This window comes from Centroberyx affinis, unplaced genomic scaffold (assembly GCF_046629955.1).
Source record: "Centroberyx affinis isolate AG114_WGS23_722 - 3 ecotype Tasmania unplaced genomic scaffold, CSIRO-AGI_Caff_v1 ptg002635l_1, whole genome shotgun sequence".
NCBI classification, from domain to species: domain Eukaryota; kingdom Metazoa; phylum Chordata; class Actinopteri; order Beryciformes; family Berycidae; genus Centroberyx; species Centroberyx affinis.
This window is the reverse complement of record NW_027280828.1, coordinates 62844-82103: the sequence shown is the minus strand read 5'-3', so window position 1 is coordinate 82103 and position 19260 is coordinate 62844. Positions and strand designations below refer to the sequence as shown.

At 44.0% G+C, this 19260-nt stretch overlaps 1 protein-coding gene across 1 annotated transcript in view; it reads right to left on the bottom strand.

The window, feature by feature from the left end:
* Positions 1-7183: 7183 nt before the first annotated feature.
* LOC139657144 (cell adhesion molecule DSCAML1-like) overlaps positions 7184-19260 on the bottom strand; it is a 57379-nt gene continuing 45302 nt past the window's right edge. Inside the window, 17 exon segments of the mRNA XM_071534888.1 lie at positions 7184-7617; positions 7925-8236; positions 8760-8960; positions 9094-9246; positions 9369-9487; positions 9941-9971; positions 10115-10270; positions 10588-10875; positions 11664-11852; positions 12217-12315; positions 12433-12596; positions 12761-12878; positions 13519-13672; positions 14588-14633; positions 15340-15496; positions 17472-17627; positions 17948-18133. Of these exon segments, the coding sequence (XP_071390989.1) occupies positions 7184-7617; positions 7925-8236; positions 8760-8960; positions 9094-9246; positions 9369-9487; positions 9941-9971; positions 10115-10270; positions 10588-10875; positions 11664-11852; positions 12217-12315; positions 12433-12596; positions 12761-12878; positions 13519-13672; positions 14588-14633; positions 15340-15496; positions 17472-17627; positions 17948-18133 (2963 nt within the window).

The following is a 19260-nucleotide window of genomic DNA, read 5'->3' as shown; positions in this document are numbered from 1 at the left end:
GGGGTCCGGGCGGGGGGGTATACATCCAGGGATGCACTTTAATGATCACTGTTTTTTTTCTCCCTCAAAAGGGGATTTTTGGGACAGACTGTTTCTTGTGTGTTTTTACGTTCACAGCTCAAACAGCCATACCCATTGCCTCTACAGAGCTTTGGCAGATCAAACTTTGTTTACATCAAACTTGTTTTTGTATCCACATACTTATCTGAAGCACTTTTTGATAGTGTAGTGTTAAATTCGAAGAAATGCCACATTGATCAATTGTCCATGTTGTTTGTTTAGTGGTTGAGTGTGGCACTAGTGCAGGCTTGTGAAACAAGATCCTTTTGTAAAAACTTGTGTTCTTTAGGTTGATCCAGAGGTCCCTTTTTAAGTTGATGGGAAATCTGAATCTACTCATATTCCTCGTTCACCCAGCCATGTTAAAAATAGTTTACTTGGAGCTTGTCCTCTTTCTAGCTGCTGTGGCAGTTCAGAGTGGATGTATAGGGAAGTTTGGTTAATCAGGTTATTACAATACCTGACAAGACTTTGCCTGCCATCAGTGAAGTTAGTGAGCGATTTGGCCACCTTGCTTGTGGAAGTGAAAGAGGGCGAGCTTTGACTGTGTAACCTAGTCATACCATAACATGACGCTCTACGCCATCTGGTGTCTATGGAAACCACAGGCTTGAAATATGATAGGTTGCTGGATGTGTTGCTGTGGCTGTCTATCAAACCAAGCTCTTTGTACTCATCTAATATTAAGGACCTTTAACTCCGACAGTTTAGTATTCTCAAAGCACTGTCACTGCTAGTCCTGCTATTAAATACAATGACCAGTAGAAATTAAATGTTTGTGGATGGGACTCGTTCAGGAAGCACCGCCAACCATTTACCTGCTCTAGTGAACTAGTTTTGTGCTGGCATATTGTGCTCTCTTTCATGGAAAACAAGCAGCACATTTCCAGTGGTAGCACTGTTAATGAAGTCCTGAAAATTTTAGCCGTCACCTTCTATTAAACTTATGCGAGGGAGCACTGTCCTTTCAGTGGGGACGAGTCAAGATGGACCATAAGACATGCAAGTCCTGGATGATTGTGGCTCTGTTACGGTTCTCATTAGCAAGTCTGACCGGATTAGCTAGATCATTGGTTGTATTTGTATTTGGGATCATCACTTACTGGTACTTTTGGAATCTCAATGCTGTTGGAAGTCAGTCATCTTATGTGATCATCGGACTAAACTGAGGGCTCTTCTCAAACGGTTCAGAGCTGTAGGCTGGAACATTGTGACTGGCACAGAAGTTGGGGTGGGAGGGAGGGGGAACACCAACCAACTGTCCCACTAAAATGTGATTCATGGGAGGATATAATCTTGCTGCATCACTTCACTTATGACACAACCTTGGCAAATCTGCCACTCAATGAGCAAAAAGTGAGTGCATACTACTCTATAATGGTTGTTTATTTGTATGTTAGGGAGGTTTAACACCACCCTTTAGTCAATGGTAGAAAACATTTCTAGTGTGTATTTCAATGATTGAAAGTCCATTTTTACGATTTTTGTGAATGGTTTAAGGCCACTTAAGTTTAGTGCATGATTTAAGAACACGCCAAGGGAGAAGGACTAACGCCTCTTCCTATTTTAAAACATGAAATTAGTATGAGAACAAAACAATACTAAAGTGAAATAGCTTAAAAGTGAAAGATTAAGTACTGTGCATCAAGAGCAAACCATGGAATTTGTCTGACTGAGATGGTGTTTGAAGATGAAGGCCTTACGTGAACTGTATAATAGTTAATAAATTAAATCTTGTAAAATTGTCCTCAGTCCTCTTGTGGTTCCTGTGTGTGTGTGTGTGTATGAGATTTCAGTGAGATTTTTACAGTTTGCAAGGTACTACCAACCAGTAATGTGGGAATTTGTGAATTTCACAAGTTTAATGAGGGGTAAAACCATATAATCAAAGGAATTGTTTGGGTGTTAAAAAATACATTTTCAATTATTCCAAGCCATGTATTTGTAATTAAATTGATTAACCATTTAACTACTTAAATTGTCACAGCAGTGAGGCCCCAGTGTAACAATCAAGAAAGCAGATCCTGCTGTTCTGACATGCTGAACGTCAGTATTATGTGGAAATGGAGGGGAAGGCCCATGGCAGCTTTTGAAAAGCCCCATCTCATCCTGCTGCCACCTGACATATTAGACTAATTATCCACATTTTTCAGCACTTTGACAATGGTGGAGTGGCTTTAACATAATTTTCATGATTGATTGCAATGGTAAACCACAACCGAGACAACTCTGTAAACAACCGTGGCAATGTCATGCATGAATACAAGGCTGCTGCATTATACTGCATCTCATGCGTCCACATTATTATAAACATTACAAATTATATGCTTCCATATTTGCTCTATGTAAATCTCCATTGAAAACACAATTTAATTAGCAAATCCTCATTGAAAAGATAATCTAGTCAGGACAAGGCTCAATCTATGTAAGCCACGCCCATAAACTCAATATCTCAATACTTATCTATGCAGCCTCCTTCTAATGGATACAAGCTTAGTTCTACACAACACACACTTTACATGTAGAAAGACCTCTCCTGTAGTAACTAGAAGCTGTAGTAATTAGGGATTGGTGCAGGTGACTTTGAAAAACATCAATTATTCACATTCTATCCGTCATGACTGACTACTCCCTCTTGGAATACTTTCATCACAGTATCTGTTGCCTTCTATGGAGGGTGCAGACATTGCAGTGCTATGATGCCATCTTGTGGCTGCAGAGCTGTAGTGCCATGAAGAGCAGGGTGTCCTTGTGTCACATCACATTACTCATGTGGATACTCAAGTGCCTGGCTTGATAAGTTCTGTACTGTCACCTTTGCTGTTCACTCTCTACACCACAGATTTCAGATTCAACTCAGGGTCATGACACCTCCACAAGTTCTCTGATGACTCTTCTGTTGTGGGAGGCATCAGTGAGAGCAAGGAGAAGGAGCCCAGGAGTCTGGTGGAGAGCTTCAGAGGCTTGGAGGTGTTGCAAAGAGAACCATCTGCAGCTCAAGAAGAAGAAGAAGCAAGAGGCCATCCGGGTGTGGAGGTGGAGATGGTGCCGTCCTACAAGAACCTGGGGCTTCACATCAATAACAAACTGGACTGGACTGACAACACTGAGGCCCTGTAGGAGAGAGGGCAGAGGAGACTGTTCTTCTTGAGGAGGCCTTGAGGAGGTCTTTCAATGCATGCGACAGATGACTCAACATGTTCTACAATCAGTGTTGGCCAGCACACTGTTCTTTGTGGCAGTGTGTTGGAGAGGCAACATCAAGGCTAGGGATGCAGGCGAGATAAACAAACTATCCAGGCTGAACAGAGGGGAGGATGAGGACTAAGCTGAACTCCACCTTGGACAACATCTCCCTCCCCCTCTATGGTGAGCTGATGCAGCGATGGACTATCCTCAGCCGTCGAACTATACAATACTTCCTGTCCAAACAGCCCCAGTCTCAGCCAACCAAGAGGAAGCTGAATCAGGATTGCTTTGTTCTTTTTGCAACCCTGGCCCTATGCTCTGGACTAATCTGTACATATATAGATACTTGGTGCATATTGCATGCATATTGGATGCATATTCTCACACATTAGGCAGTACATATGACACATTCTCTGTATGTATAATCCCCTTGATCCCCTGATGAGGATAGCGATAATTATGAACATCCATCTTTTGCACATTGTAATTTTTCTGCACATAAGCTACCTCCATCCACAGTTTTGACAAGGGGACGGTAAGTAATGCACATGTCCAAATCGGGACATTATGCTGTCTGCATGTGTACGTGAATATATTGACAAGGTGTGTCATTTTTTACAATGCATGTCTACACATTAGCACACTTTCTGTACATATGGCCTTCTGTAGACATGTTTATGTGAACATGATGCACATTTACACATATCTATTGCTGTCAATTCACATATTTTAGCTTTTTAGCTTTCTTCAGATATCAGATTTCTTTGTTACATTCTTCATATATATTGATACTTTTAGAATGGTTGTACCCATTTTCATATTGTATACACATTATGTTGTTATTTTGATTGTATTATTATTTTCAGCTGGCAATATTCTTCTGGTTTATATTTTATTTTTATGTTTATACTTAGTTTTGGGATAGTGTCAGCACATCACTTGATGCTCCAATAATAAATTTAATCTTTGATGCTTCCATATTCCACTTCTTTCCAACAACACTTCTTCCTTTCTGCACTTTACCCATTTCATCTGGTGTCCCTACTGGCCTGAGAGACTGCTTTGGTTGATTATCTGGTAGTTCAATGTCGTTAATATTTTCAGATGATATGCCAATAAGTCTGTTGAGAATGACAGAAGCCATGACGTATGAAAGATAGCTTTATTGCACAAGGTGTTAGAATGTTCTTTTTTGTTTTTGCTTTCTTTTCATAGAAAATGTACTTTTGAACACAAGCAATTGCTATAACAAGCAACTCAAACAAATGTTTGGGATACCCTCAACATTTTTTTTTTTTTAATTTTTAATTTTCATACATTTTTTCCTTCAATTTTCCCTTTTAGCAAGCATGCAATGACTTTTTTGAGGATGAACAAAATACAAAATAATGATAATAAAAAAGTAAATAGGACAAATGACAACATCAAAAGACCTTTAAAAAAGAATAAAAATTCAACAAATTAGTATCAAAAACATAAAGGGAAAGAAAAATGCATTTTTTGCCCATTTCAGAAGTAAAATATTTTTTATTGTTGATACCATTTTGATTTTGAAATTGGGGCATTCAACCCTGATGTGTCCCCTGGTTTATTCTGACGAAAATAGCTCTTCATACAAAACTGTGTTTTATGTACAAGACTTAATCTATAAACAACACTGACAAAGGTAGAGATGATGGGTCCAGTATGTTTAGGGTAGTGAATCTTTACTTTAATTTGAACAGGGGGAGAAGGACGGGAGTCTGAAAGCTTCAGGTTTACCTGACCCAGTCCAGTATATACACTATAGAAGTTTGTGTGACCAAAAGAGCTACGAGTCCCTGATTTCACTTGGCTGAACCGGCCTTAGCCACAGGCCAGATACCTTGGTACTGTTTGGCCTCTGGAACCAAGATTTTGAAAAAACCCAAAACAAATTAAAATAAATATTCTAAATCAAAATGAACAGACCAACAAATACACCCCCCAATAAATAAATAAATAAACAGACAAACAAGCAAATGAACAAATAAATAAAGATAAATCACAAAACACTATCATGGAGATGCTTAGAAAGACATTCCAATATGTTCTTGTGTTAATGTACATTAGCGCAAAATGGAGGGGTATGGAGATGGAGAAAGTGGGACATGTACAGTACTTCAGACAGGGCAACAACAAAGATATCAATTGAGTGCACATTATATAATTTTCAAACTGAACTCCCTGACAAATAACGACTCTCAGCTTCAGTAGATTATTTTACTTCATTCACATGACTGGGACTCCTTCAGTTAGTTGTACATTACTTTAAAGAGCTGGGGTTGGCTGAGTGATACCTGGCTGAGAGGTTGGTGGGGTGTGTTACTGTATCTGTGACTGTCAGTCTTGTCAGTCTCTGTCATCCTTGCCTTAATATATTAACTCCAATCTGTGCCATTTTGCAGCAGCCATTTTCTACCCCCCAACAGAAAACTCAATTGGGGACGCAAAATGGTGCGAGTGAAAGTGAACCAAGAGGCTCAGACAACAGCCAGCAGGCCGAGTCATAAACACGACCACATCCACAACCTCGTCCTCTGTGAAATCGATTTGGTTTCCGAATATACAGTAACTGTATTTACCACCATTTAACCACTGACAGCCTCATGGCAAACTAACTAGGGGCAAATGAGCGGCTCCTATAACTGAAAGCCATGAAACCTTTGTGTCATGGTGGCATCCACTGAACACAACAGAGGGAAGCGGGTGTTGCAGACTTGTTGTGTTCTTCAGCAGACCAGACCACAGAGCCGTAGGTCTGCTTAAAGCCAATGAGGTTATGATCTGTTCAATCAGTCTGCCTTTTCACAAAATGGAATTAAAACTGAGTAACCAATCTTGCCTTTCCCGTCTCAACAAGGGGCTTGGAGAGGGGCACTTCCCGTCCGCACAAGAACACTTTTCTCATAGCCAGTCTACATACAGTAACATACAGAACATCCCCTATATATACTACACTTTCTCCTTCTTTAGTCCAACCTCTTTTTAATTTCTCTTTACATGATTGAGCGATTGTCTCGTTCTTAAATTCGACATTAACATTAAAATTGTTGTATATACTACTACACTATTGTAGTATATACAATTTATACTTTGTCATAATTTCACTTAAATGTCAATAATATACCTACATAGAAATATATATGTAAATTCTTTATAATACCAAATATTCTCTATTTGTATTGCGAGAAATCATAGCTGGGTCATTTGGGTTGTCATGATTCGGTCAAAAAGTTGTTGGATACTGTTCAGTTGGAAGGGAAGAGAGATGTGTGGAGAACATTAACGTGGTTGAAATTTGAGCTTGAGGTTCCTCGGAGGTGAACCTGAATCCTTCTTTTTGAAATCACCAGTAAGCGCAAATCTGCCAATAGCTAGCCGGGACATTAAGAAACATGTAGAGGGTGAGAGATAAGAATAGGGAACTTAATTGGTAGTCCTGCAAATTGACATAATACTCAAAACTATGGAGGACAGTATGTGTGCGCGTATGAGAGAGAGCATGGCCACCAGCTTCGTAAGGGCTTTCGCACTCCTCATCATCATAAGCACAGAGCTTTTAGCCCCTCAGTAATAGTCTATATTTCCAAATGACCGCAGAATAGCTCCTGGTTTTCTCTGTGTTACTCCCACGAGAGCTGAGCGGAGCTGAGCACCGGCCATCTGGAACTGTTAGTTGGAGTTAGTAGTTCTTTTATCAAGTCCCAGGTGAGCGTGAGACAGGAGGGTTAGCTGGGTCTCTGTCTGGGAGAACACCTATCCAGAGGAAAACTAGACAGGACGCTGGGCAGTTAGCCATTAGTTGGGTCTAAAGAAAGATGCTTGCATGCCCTTTCTGGCCCAGACTGAAGAGTACCAGAGTGGGGCTGGCTGAGGAGTGGGACAGCAGCGCAAGTCTGTGCAAGAGAACGGACTACACCAACGTGTACGACTTGGAGTAGGCCCCCACACTCTGTTTCTGCAGTCTCCCGAGCGCGGAGGAGCTGCTCTCTAGCAGCGAGTCTCTGGAGCCCCCCACCTTGTTGCTGTTGGTGGGGTTGCTGCTAGTGCTGGAAGTGGAAGCGGTCGCAGCAGCATTGGAGCCGGGCATGGTGAGAGTCCTCTGGGGCAGGGTGGCGGTGCCCGAGCTCACGCCCAGGCTGCCCAGCCCAGAGTGGCCCAGCGTCAGGGCCTGTTGCTTGGCAGGGTCTAGAGTCATGTGGCGGCCCTGGGTGTGGTACGCCCGCTGTGCCAGGCTGCGGATCGAGGCTTCCCGCGGTGGCACGGCCGGGCACGGGTCGTGCAGCTCCCCTTGTTTGCGGAAGAATGGATCCGTCTTCATGTAGAGGGGAAGGTTGCAGAATTCACCTGAGAATGACAGTAGAATAGTCATGACAAGATCAGAGACATACAATACAATGTAGTCATTTCAAATTAAGAATTTGTGCCATTTTGTCTGCTTAAAATAATAAATATAAGATGGTAGAAGAAATATGAGAAGCTTCAGTCTACATTGAGTGTCTTTATTAGTACAGTATGTTGGGCCAGTGCCTACATTGAGTGCAAAACACCAAAGCAATGACCTCTTTGCACCAAAGGTGTTGCCAAAATCAAGAAAAAAACAAGAATATTGAGGATTATCACTTTAAGAATGTCCCTGTCCGTTCATACTTACTTTTGTTAGCGCGGTGGGGAATGGGCACAGCCACGTTTTTACCGCGGTCATAGTCCTGCGGTTTGGGTGGTGAGGCAGTGAAGCGGCAGATGCCCGGTTCAGACGGCGTGCTGAGCGAGGTCATGCTGTCTGCCGGGTCGTTGGTGCCTGTGGTCATCTGGTCAGACGAGCTGTCGGAGATGAAGCACTCTGTGATGGTGAACTTGGCGTGCTGCAGGTGCTCCTCCAGCTTGGCGTGCTCATAGGCCCTGGCCAGCTCCTCGTAGGTGGACGAAGCGCTCTCTGTCGACACCATGCTGTTGCGACCCTTATCTGCAAAACAAATAAGTATGTTTTTGGTCACAATAATTCAGCATTTGACATGTATACTGTGATGCACGATAGAGGAATGCAACAGCTAGGCTTTTGACTTTAACTAAGAGGAGGGCTCATATAAGTCACATTTTAGCTTCCAGTTGGCTTTATGATTGATGTTATTGACTACTTTTAAAGCAACATATGGTTTTTACATTTAAAGCAATAAATGGCTTTTTAATAGCTTTTGAAAGCTGTTCATTTCTTATTTGCAGAAGAATAACTCTAAGAACTTGCCTGTTTTTATATTTTTGTATTTTTCATAAATTTGTATTTTTAGAATAATATTACCATTGCATAGTCTTGTTAATCTTTGTTAATATGCTTGTTTATTTCTTTTTTATTTTACAGTATCTTGTTGCTTTGTAGTGGTAATACTGTTCGTAGCAGTGTTAGCAGTAGTAGTACAGTAGTAGTACAGTAGTACAGTAGGTACAGTAGCAGTGTCACTGTGTCAGTGGCATGGCTGGGCTTTACCCACCTGTGTCTTGGGAGAGGCTGGCGCTGTAGCTGTCACTCTCAGTGGCGGTGATGCCATGAGAGCCCATGGTCCTCCAGTCTGAGGTCAGAGTTCGTGCTGAGACCGTGGACTGGCTTTGACCTGGTCTGCTCAGGGTCCACTGGCTGGAGTATCTGTTCCTGGAGCTGTGAGCTGATTTTATACTCTTCCTGGACACAGGGTCTGACACAGGCAACAATGATCAGAGACTGACACTCTCTGTAATATAGATACTATAAACAAACACTTCAGCTGCAGTGTTATATAAGGCAAAAATCGTTATTGGAAACAAACAAAAAAAAAAAGAAAAACTCACTTGTGCCCGGGCGGATGTCTGACATGTCAATCAAAGGCCCTGAATTCTGGATGAGGGCTTGGTGGTGCAGAGACACGCCTGTGCAGAAGTTCTGCGGATTCACTGACTGGCTGAACTCAGTGTCTGTCACTGGCACTGCTGCCTTGTCCTCCCCTGTTGAGATGAGGAAAAATAACAGTTACAAAAAAATGCCTTGAATTGGTTAAAATACAAGACAATTTAAATGATAAATGATAGATTTAAATAAACGTTATTTCTTTTGCGCAGCCACAGACCTATCTGTTTGATGCCCTCCTTGTCCTCGATAAGTAGCTGAACACGTGGGATGTCAATATGCAGCCTTGGGCCTTGAGGGGGACCCTTCACAGGAGTGTCCATACTGCGATTGTTCTTACTGCACACACACACACACACACACAAGCAAATGACAGATATGGTCAGATTAAGTTATTAGGTTGACTGACACTACAAGTCAGATGTTTAAATTTTTCCACATTTTCAATAATAACAATAATAATTATAATAATAGTAAAGACATCAAAACTACTAGCCACCCTTTGTCTTGATGGAAAGGCAAAGGCTTTGGAAAGAAATTCATACATAGGCGTCAACTTCACAAATTTCAAGCATTTAAGGATGAGCCTTTAGATCAAAATGGCTTTAAGATCATGAAAAACATAGTACATTCAATTAGATGTGTCCAAACTTTTGACTGGTAGTGTATGTTAACTTACATTCTAAACTAAATTAGCTATGTCAGCTTACCCATACCTATTAATTCCTTTCAGGTCATCTAAACCATAGCCATAAAAACTGAAAACATATCCATAAAAAAGCTAGTTCTTACCTGATAAGCATCTCCGCAAGGCTCTTAGCATCTGTAAGAACACAAATATCTTAATTAGATTACAACGGGATGTGAAGATAATCGTTTCAAACTGTCACAACTTGTTACATTGATCCATCACACAGTAATGTTGATCTCTCCCTCTGCTGGTGTCTCACTTTCCCTTTCTCTCACCTCTAAGTCGCTTAAGCCTCTTTTCCTTGCGTTTCTTGCGGATAATGAAAAGCAAGGCAACACCCAGAGTAACCAGGATGACAGGAGAGCCAATGGAGAACAGCTTTTTCACATCATCTCCTTCTCCACGAGCTGACTTAATGGGAGGGATGGTACCTGTAGAGGAAAGGGGAAGAAAGAAGGGAAAAAGATTAAATTAAAGACAGACACAGAAAATGTCAGAGAGAGAGGGAGGGATGACATAGGTAGAAATAGAGAGATGGACAGATCAAGAAAGAAAGAGAGAGCTTTGGCTGGTTTCTGGTGTGCCAATAAATAGGCAATAAAACAAATTCGGTAAGATTCCAGATCTGATCCTTTCCTTTTGAAATCGGTGTCCCTGAGATGACCATGACATGGTAACTTCAAAGTACGAGTTTTGTGCAAACAGGGGTGAGACTGAAACAGAAGCGGAGAGAGTAGAAGAGACTTACTGCCATCATAGTCAGTGGTGGCGAACTGGGAGCTCTGGTTGCCACACCCGGCGCTGTTGCAGGCCTTCATTTTGAGCTCGTACCAGGTGGCCTCGCGCAGCTCACTGAGGAAGAGCTGAGTGGTGGAGTTGGCCTTGAGGGTCTGCCAGGCCCAGGTGCCCTTGGGCCTGAAGTCCAGCATCATGGCAGTGATGGGGCAGCCTCCACTGGTCCAGCCCTGCAGGTTGAGGCCCGCATGGGTAGAGTTGATGTGGGTGAGCAGAGGCTGGTCCTTGTTGAACACTGGCTCTGTAGAGAGCAGAGGAGAGACACGCACACAGGCAGTCAGAAGGAGAGTGGTGACGCCAACCACTGCAACTGCTAAAGGCAATATTGCACATACATATTGCCTCGTGATGTTGCCCATGTATCACTGACTTAAAGTCTGGGAGGAATACTATCATAATGGGTATTATTTACTCTTTAGCATACAATTTAGGCCCTAAATGCAAACTCTTAGTCATGAGTGAGGATTTTTGATATTTTATAAACTGTTCAATGTAACATTCAAACATGCAGAGGTACCAACAACAACAAGAAGTCGGTACACCAGCTTGTTGCATTATTGATTCTGGATGCTTTCATGTAGAGACAGAGGCGTCCTCTCATTTGATTTCACAGCCATCCTCTGCAGCCATTTTGTGGCAGCCATTTTGCGTCTTTATAATTCAATTGAGGGAAATTACAGTAGTACAACTTGGTTTAAGTAAAAATTGAAAACAACCAATTCCCTCCCCATAAATTGATTTGTTTGCACAAACCAGCCCACATTAATGCATGTTTTCAATGCACATGGTCTGTAAGGGGGCAGTAGGCACAATGCAAATCGTCTTAAAATAAGGATTAAATAGAACGGGAAAGTAAAGATACGAATTTGAGGCATATTTAAGATTAGTCTCTGTAATGGCAAACTGAGATTTTTTCTGTTACATTTGAGTTGGATGTTATTCTGTTATTCTGTAATGAGTTATACAGTAGTCTGTTTAGCCCCTTGTTCCCCATCCCATTCATGTGAACTATATTTCACCTTCCCTTACCTCTTCCATGGGTCTTAGCCTCGATGATCTCACTGATGCGCCCTGAGCCCACGCTGTTCTTGGCAGCCAACTTGACCTTGTACCAAGTCCCGCAGCGCAAGTTGTCCAACCTGAAGGAACGCTCACTGGAGCTGATGAACACATCCCTCCACTCCTCTGTGTTGTCCACAGAATACTGCAGTACAAAACCTGCAGAATCACACAGCACAGCTTTAGGTTAAATACAAACACTTCATACTGGAACATCTACTGTGTATCTCAGAAATTAAAGACTGTGGTGGAATTCTTGCTGCTGCTACATCTCTTGGACACCAGAGGGCAACAGAGTGCTACAAGCGGCTCCATTTTGTTCTTCAGCCTATTTTTACACAGAAACATTAAGTTACTGTTTATATTTGACAGCAAGAGGGTAAAACACACTAAAGAGGACCTGTAGAAGGTCACAGAAATAACTACAAGACTAAATTTCATTCTTCAAGAGACAACTGCAAGATGGGCAAGTGTTGCTCTGTGCCCAGAAAGTCAAGTTTATGTCAGGAGGATGGCAGTGTACCTCTGATGGAGCTTCCTCCATTGTCCCCAGGGATCCAGGCCAGGGTGATGGAGGAGGTGGAGGTGGTGGAGACAGTCAGACGAGGCTGGTCAGGAGGAACTGGATGTAAACACACAGGTATTCAGTTACTCAACAACCGAGCAGACACACCAATAGAAGCATATGCATTTTGTACCGGTCAGTTCCATCAAAGTACATCTTCCATTTTCCTCTCACCTTGCACCAGAAGATTGACTATGATGGTGTCGAAGCCCAGCGTGTTGGTGGCCGTACAAGTGTAGTACCCAGAATCCTCTGCTTTGACTGAACGCAGCACCAGTGTGCCATTGGATAAGATCTGACGCTGATTGTCAGCTGTCACTGGAATGGCAGAGTCCTCGCTGACAATGTACAGACAGGATAAAGATGTTATCATCCTCGTTCTACAGTAACTTACCAAAAAAGTTTATTGTCATTTTTATCTGTGGTTCTATCTGACAAGTACCAGTATCTGTCTAAGTGAGCTACGATACTGAAATGTTAGTGGTGTGTGCTGAGCTCTGACCTGTCTTTGGTCCATTTAATTGTGGGGGTGGGCTCTCCCACTGAGCTGCAGGGCAGACGCACCTCCTTCATCCAGGGTGTGGTCACTGTGCCCCCAAAGGACAGGATCTTAGCTGGGGCTGCACCCAACGAAAAAACAACACAGGAATTGAATTGTATCTTCCACACAAACACTCTCACACACAAATGTTAGAAACGTGCAAACCAAGCCAAAACAAAAACTGTTTTCTGCCACTGAAGCACTTTCATCTCTCTCTCACAGCAAAACATCTTTCTTTTCCCCATGCTTAGGATATCTAACTGTCTGTCTCTGTGTTTGCTGAATGAGTAGCCCAGTTTGCCTTAGGGGAAAGGCCTTTACTCGCTGCTATGGCAATAAAGAGCTGTAGCATGGTGTTTTAGTATAGCCCCTCCTCATACCTCTTGGTTTCAGTCTATCTATACTCCATAGATCCTCCCCTGTATTGATTCTTGCCTCCTACCCCTCTCCCCAAGGGTCAGTTTACTGGATAGGCCCTGTTCATCACCACATAATTAACAACAGCGTTTCTTGCAACATAGCCAGCACTTAATCAATACTACAGCTGTCAATCAATAGCAGAGAGAGCAGAAAAAGAGAAAGAGGGGCTGATGAAAGTGATCTGTGTAAAGGAGATCATGTTGCTGTTTCATAGCCATCTTTAGAACGTTCTGCCTCATAACCTTTACACAAATCTCTTTACCCTTCTCCTCCACTACAGGCTCGCCTGGAGGACCTACCTTTCCCAGCAGGCTCCACTATGACCTTTTCGCTGATGTTGCCGCGGCCAGCAGTTGTCACGGCTGCGGCCCAGATGTGGTATTGTTTACCACGGGAGAGGTGCGTGATGCGGTAGAAGAGCATCTCCGGGTTGGCCTCGTACTCACTGGGCGCCTGGCACAGAGGGCACACAGTGTCATGTTAACAGTCTATGATACCACAGTGACACGGCCGGCCAGGTGGTAGCGCTTGTAGTGGAAGCTCCACCAGATTGAAAAAGTATCACGACTGCCCAAAATGTCATTTAGTCTCATATTCAGTCTTAAAATCTTATATTTCTCAAAAAAAAGAAAAAAAATACTGCCAATGGGGTGAGATAATTCTACTTGTTTGCAATGCAGTTTCACTTTTCTAGAGGCAAGTGTCAGTGTCTTGAAACAAGGCAGAATAAGGCAGATCATTCCACTCGCGTAAAGAAAATCAAACTTGATTTGCATTGGAAACAAGTAAAATTATTTCACCCCATCGGCAGATTTGTTCACTTGTTTAGAAGAAAAAAAAACAAAAAAAAAAACGCTTTTAAGACTGGATTAAGTGACTTGTTAAGGTGGATATTGTTTGCAGAACACATACAAAAACACCTTTGAAAAGACATGCACACACACGCTCACACACACACACGCTGAATTTAAATACATGTGGACACAAGCAAGTAAAACCATACCTCACACGCACACACATATATATGCACCCACATACGCACAGACACTTCATTTTTTCTCGTCACTCCCCTGTTCTCTCTCTCTAATCTGTTCATCTCTCACTGTTCATCTCCACTTCCTTTACCATTTTGCCTTTTCCGCTTTTCCTCCATCCCCTCTCTGTCTAGCTCGCTGAAGAGGAGAGGATGGAGGGAGAGATGGAGGAGGGAGGGAGGGAAGGAGGGGTGTGTGTGTGTGTGTGTGGGGGGGGGGGGGGACGTTAGAACATTCCTCCAGCATAGCGGCAGTGTTGTGGTGATCCAGGGAGTGATACAGGGAGATAATGAAAAGAGGAACAAAAGCACTCTCATCTCGGTGTGACTGATACCCTCCTCTGCTCCTCCCTCCTTCCCTGTCTGCCTCTCTCTCTCTCTCTTTTTCGCTTTTTCTCTCCCCTCATCTCTCTCTTTCTCTCTCATTTCCCCTCGGTCTCTCCCTCCCTCTAATGGTGTCTATCTCTCTCTCTCAACCTCCTTTTCCTTCCCTTCCTCCCTCCCTCCCTTCCTCTCTTCTCCAATGCCTGCGCTCATTTACATGGTACTCATGCACAGAGAGGGAGGAGTATTTGTGAATAATAAGAAAGTGAGATTCTTAACCTGATATCAGATTTCGGTGCGTGCCGGTGTGCATGTTTATGCGTGCGTGATCTAACTGCAATTGAAATGCCGTACATGCGTGTATAAATAGAAAATGTTGAAATTCAGTGTCTGTGTGTGTGTGTGTGTGTCTGTGTGTGTGTGTGTGTGTGTGTGAGCATGAGCTTCTGATGCGGCAGTGTGCATGTGTGAGCTTGTTCTCTGCTTCATTTGCATATCTACGTCTCATCACGTTGCCAAGACAACCTCATCTGTTCATCTGGGAGGGCAGGAAATAAAGCGATGGTGCAAACACAGTGAAAGAGAGACACACAAAAAGATACACACACACACACACACACACACACATATAGGTACAATGAATACTGGTGGTTACTAATAAATTATCCTTCCAATCGGTATTGTATCTAGCATATTTGTCAAGTTGAGCTGTTAGAGCCTCTCAAATACCTGGAGCATTTTCTACCCGTCCCATATGCAGCACACCTAGGTAGGACTTACCGGCTGTCCAGAGCCTGGGCTGGAGCAGTAGATGGTGTACTTGCGGATGACACCATTTGGTTTGTGAGGAGGTAACCAGGACACAACCACACTGCTAGGAGAGGAGGGAACTGCCTTGATGCCAGCTGGTGGACCAGGAACTAGAGAAACACATAGACACATCAGCAGGGCTGGCATGTGTGTGTGTGTGTGTGTGTGTGTGTGTGTGTGTGTGTGTGCTTACATATGTGTTTATGTGTGTGTGTGTGTGCATGCACATGCTGGGTGTTGGATGCCTATTAAAGTGAGCAGGCTTGTTTGCAGATTGCCAGTCTTATCCTGCACTAAGCCGCTCTGGGAGGACTTGGAGGAACTCCCTTTGGGTGGACAGCGGTGACATATGTTCCCTCAGACTCTGGTCAGCAGTTCTGACTCCGTGACGCCCAGCATTCTCTTAACTCTCAAACCCACAAACAGATTAGACACTAGTGTCTGATCCTCTGCTAGCCACTTCAGCTTGACACTAGACACCACTTAATACTCTGATTACCAGTAATCAAGCTAAAGCCTCAAGAAGAGTTTAAAATGGTTGCACTCTTTACAGAAAAAACATATTATATCAGGAATATATAGTGAAAGGTGAACAACCTTAAATGAATTATATAGCAAAGCTTTTATCACATTGGCCATACAGTATGGGGTTCACAGTTACAAGCCTATTCAGACCACACCATAAATATAACTTGCACTTGACAGTGGGCCTCCTCTGGGGTCTACAGAAGGGGCCTGTAACAGTGTGAGAGCCCCCTCTCTCTCAATCCAGCCCCCAATCCCTCTTTTCCTCCTATGTGGGGCCTCCTGCTCCAGTCATTCAGCCAGCCAGTCAGTCAGCCAGTCAGCCCATCCCCTCAGGCTCTCTCATCCTGCACATTACATGAGCAGGGATAAAACAACACAAACACGGAAAGGATAGATGGAGGGAGGGAGTTTTTAAGGGAGGGAGGCAGGGAGGGACGAATGGAGAGAGCGTTAGGTGCAGTTCCTGGGGGAGTGGTGGTGGTGGAGGGAGGGCGGGGGGGTAGACGAGGCAGTCATCATTATCATAACTGGGCCTCCATGTCAAAGTGGGAGTGGGAGTGGGAGGGGGAGAATTAAGTCCCATCTGGTGCCCAAATTCTGCCCAGGACTCCAGACAGACAGTCTGCTCCATGGCCAGCAGGGCCAGTGTGACAGAGAGGAGCAGCAGAGGCACAATGCTGTTGTGTGAACAGCCCCACCTACATCAACACACACACTACTGTACTGTACCAATGACAGAGAGGAAGAAACCTCAAAGTAAAGTGGCCAAACACATAGAGAATGCAGTAATCTGGCAGAGAAGTTTATATACGCTGGCTCAGAAAACAGATCAACAGATCAACAATGCAGGGCTCAAACATTCCTTGGCTGTTATGTTTCTACTGAGACTTTATTTCATGTCTCATTCACTTTCTCACCCCAGAATAGGCCCTGCTATCACCTCTTTCTCTCTCTCTCTCTCTCTCCCTCTCTCTCTCCATCTTCAACCCCCTCACCCTCCACGCCCCTCCTCCTTCACTTTAAGGAGACACGGATCGGGCTGTAATCCCGCCTCCAATGGTGTAAGCACAAAATTAATTCTCTCTAATCCAGGAGGAGTTAATCCCTATGCCTATGGCTAGAGGGCTGGCAGAGAGGCTGCAGGCCGGGGCTGATGGCTGGCTCCTGGATGCTGTATGCTGGGTGAGAGCTCCCCTCCTCTCCCCCCGTGTCTCCAGCCCTCCCTCAGCCCTGAGCCGTGGACCCAAAGCCTCTTAATTCTCATTAGCACTGCTAATGGAGCTTCCCGGCATAAATGAGCTTTAGTCATGGGTTTGAGATACACTCCGGCACCCTCTTTTATCTACCCCCTCCCATCTCCTTTCTCCCTTTACCCTCACCCCCTTTCATTCAGCTAAAACTGTCCAAGCACAGTGTATGGGTGTGTGTGTCTTTTTTTTGTTGCTTTTTCAGGTCTTTTTTTGTACTAAAATACATGGAATGAACGAATGAAGAAAATGCCGATGTCTTGATTGTTTTTGTGTTTGTGTGTGTGTACATATCTGTGTGTGTACTCACGGTCCTCGCGGGTTTGGATGTAGAGGACGTTGCTGCGGACCCCGTCCCCAGCCTGTGTGTAGGCCAGCACCTGAACACTGTAGTTGGTGAACTTCTCCAGCCCTCGCAGCTCTACCTGTTCACGCGTGGTGGTGATATTCTGCATCTCTCCCCATTCTGAGATGGAGAGGAGAGAGAGGGACAACAGTTTCAGAAAGTATTGTGGGTTAGCTGATGGACAGACAACAGGAATGTGGGAATTGCACAAACACAGCTGAATCAGATTCATCATCAACACTGACAATGTTACACATAAGCAAACCTAAACACGGGCAAAGACGGATGAAAAAGACACATGGACAGGAGTGCAAGCACAGTAAGTGCACTATGAGGAAGGTTCAGACACACATAAACACACACACACAACGCTGAGTGAGAGACAGAGAGGTGGGTGGATGGGTTGATGTATAGTTTAGAATGAGATAGGTGATAATTACTCTGCATTGGCCACTGGGCCTGGCGCCCACAGCACCCACCTCCGTCAGGGAAGAGGGACCAAAACACAACGCGGTAGCCTTTCAGCACACCGTGCAGTGTCAGCCGTGGAGGCTCGGCCCACGTGATCACCGCCTCGTCCGACGTCACCGAGATGGCTCGCACGTTCTGAGGAGGCTCGCTGGGCACTGGAGAGACAGGAGAGGACAGCAAGGGGTTAAGGTCGCAGAGAGGTACATGGCTCAAATGTACGTGTTTTGAGATTTTTTTAAACCATTTCTAGTCGTCAAAGATGCTTTTATCTCCTTGGTTATTGCTGTCACGAAGGACACCTGGCTGATCTAAGGTGGCGGTTAAACCGCTGATGACAATGTCCACTCATCACAAACAACCCACTGGCAATCTTTGCTGAAATAGATTAGTCAAATAAGCTCAAATTAGCTCTAAATAGCTCTCCTTGTTCACTGCTAGCCTTTAGATCACTGAGGAGAGAGGGAGAGGAGGTGATGGGTGGGATGGGGGGGTGGGTGGGGGCAGAGCACTGGGAGAAAGCTACATGAAGAGTAGAGATATACACCTTAAAGGGTTAATGCAGATGAGAGGGGGATGGGGGTGAGATGTGGAGGATAAAAAGCTGAAGTGTGAGGAAGACAATGTGTTCATCTTTTAGGTAATTGCAGCTGAAGAAACAGCCTCAGACTGTCTGTCTCTACAATTACCATTACTATTATTGTTACCATGATCAGGGTCTCTGTCACTATCATTACTGTCCACACAGACAGGCAGGGTCCACATGTCTGTCTGTCTGTCTGTCTGTCTGTCTGTCTGTCTGTCTGAGAGAGAGGAACGAGAGTGTAAGGAGGAAAGAGGGATTTCCTGTGCAAGGAAAAAAAGATATCTGTTTGGGTAGGGGGGGGGGGAATAGACTGAGATATGGTGCTATGTGGAAGGGAATGGAAACCAGAGAGAGAGGGAGAGAGAGAGACAGAAAGAGAGAGAGAAGAGATAGAGTGGGCAGACATTTAGAGAGTAATGGGCTTCCTTGTTCTTCTCTCGCTCTCTACCAGCCTAATGAGGGTGCTAATTAAAGTAGAAGGAATAATGGGGGATGTGCTGCAAATTCATTTCTACCATTTTGTTTGAGCATGTGCGTGCATGTGTGTCTGTATGTGTACGTTAGCTCCTCTTATTTATGGTTCCTCCACCCCGTTCTTGCATTTGACTCTATTTACTATTCCTTTTGACAAATGAAAGAGATAAGCCATGAGCATCTTTTCATTTCTGTCTCTCTGTCTCAAGCCTCCCTCACTTCCTC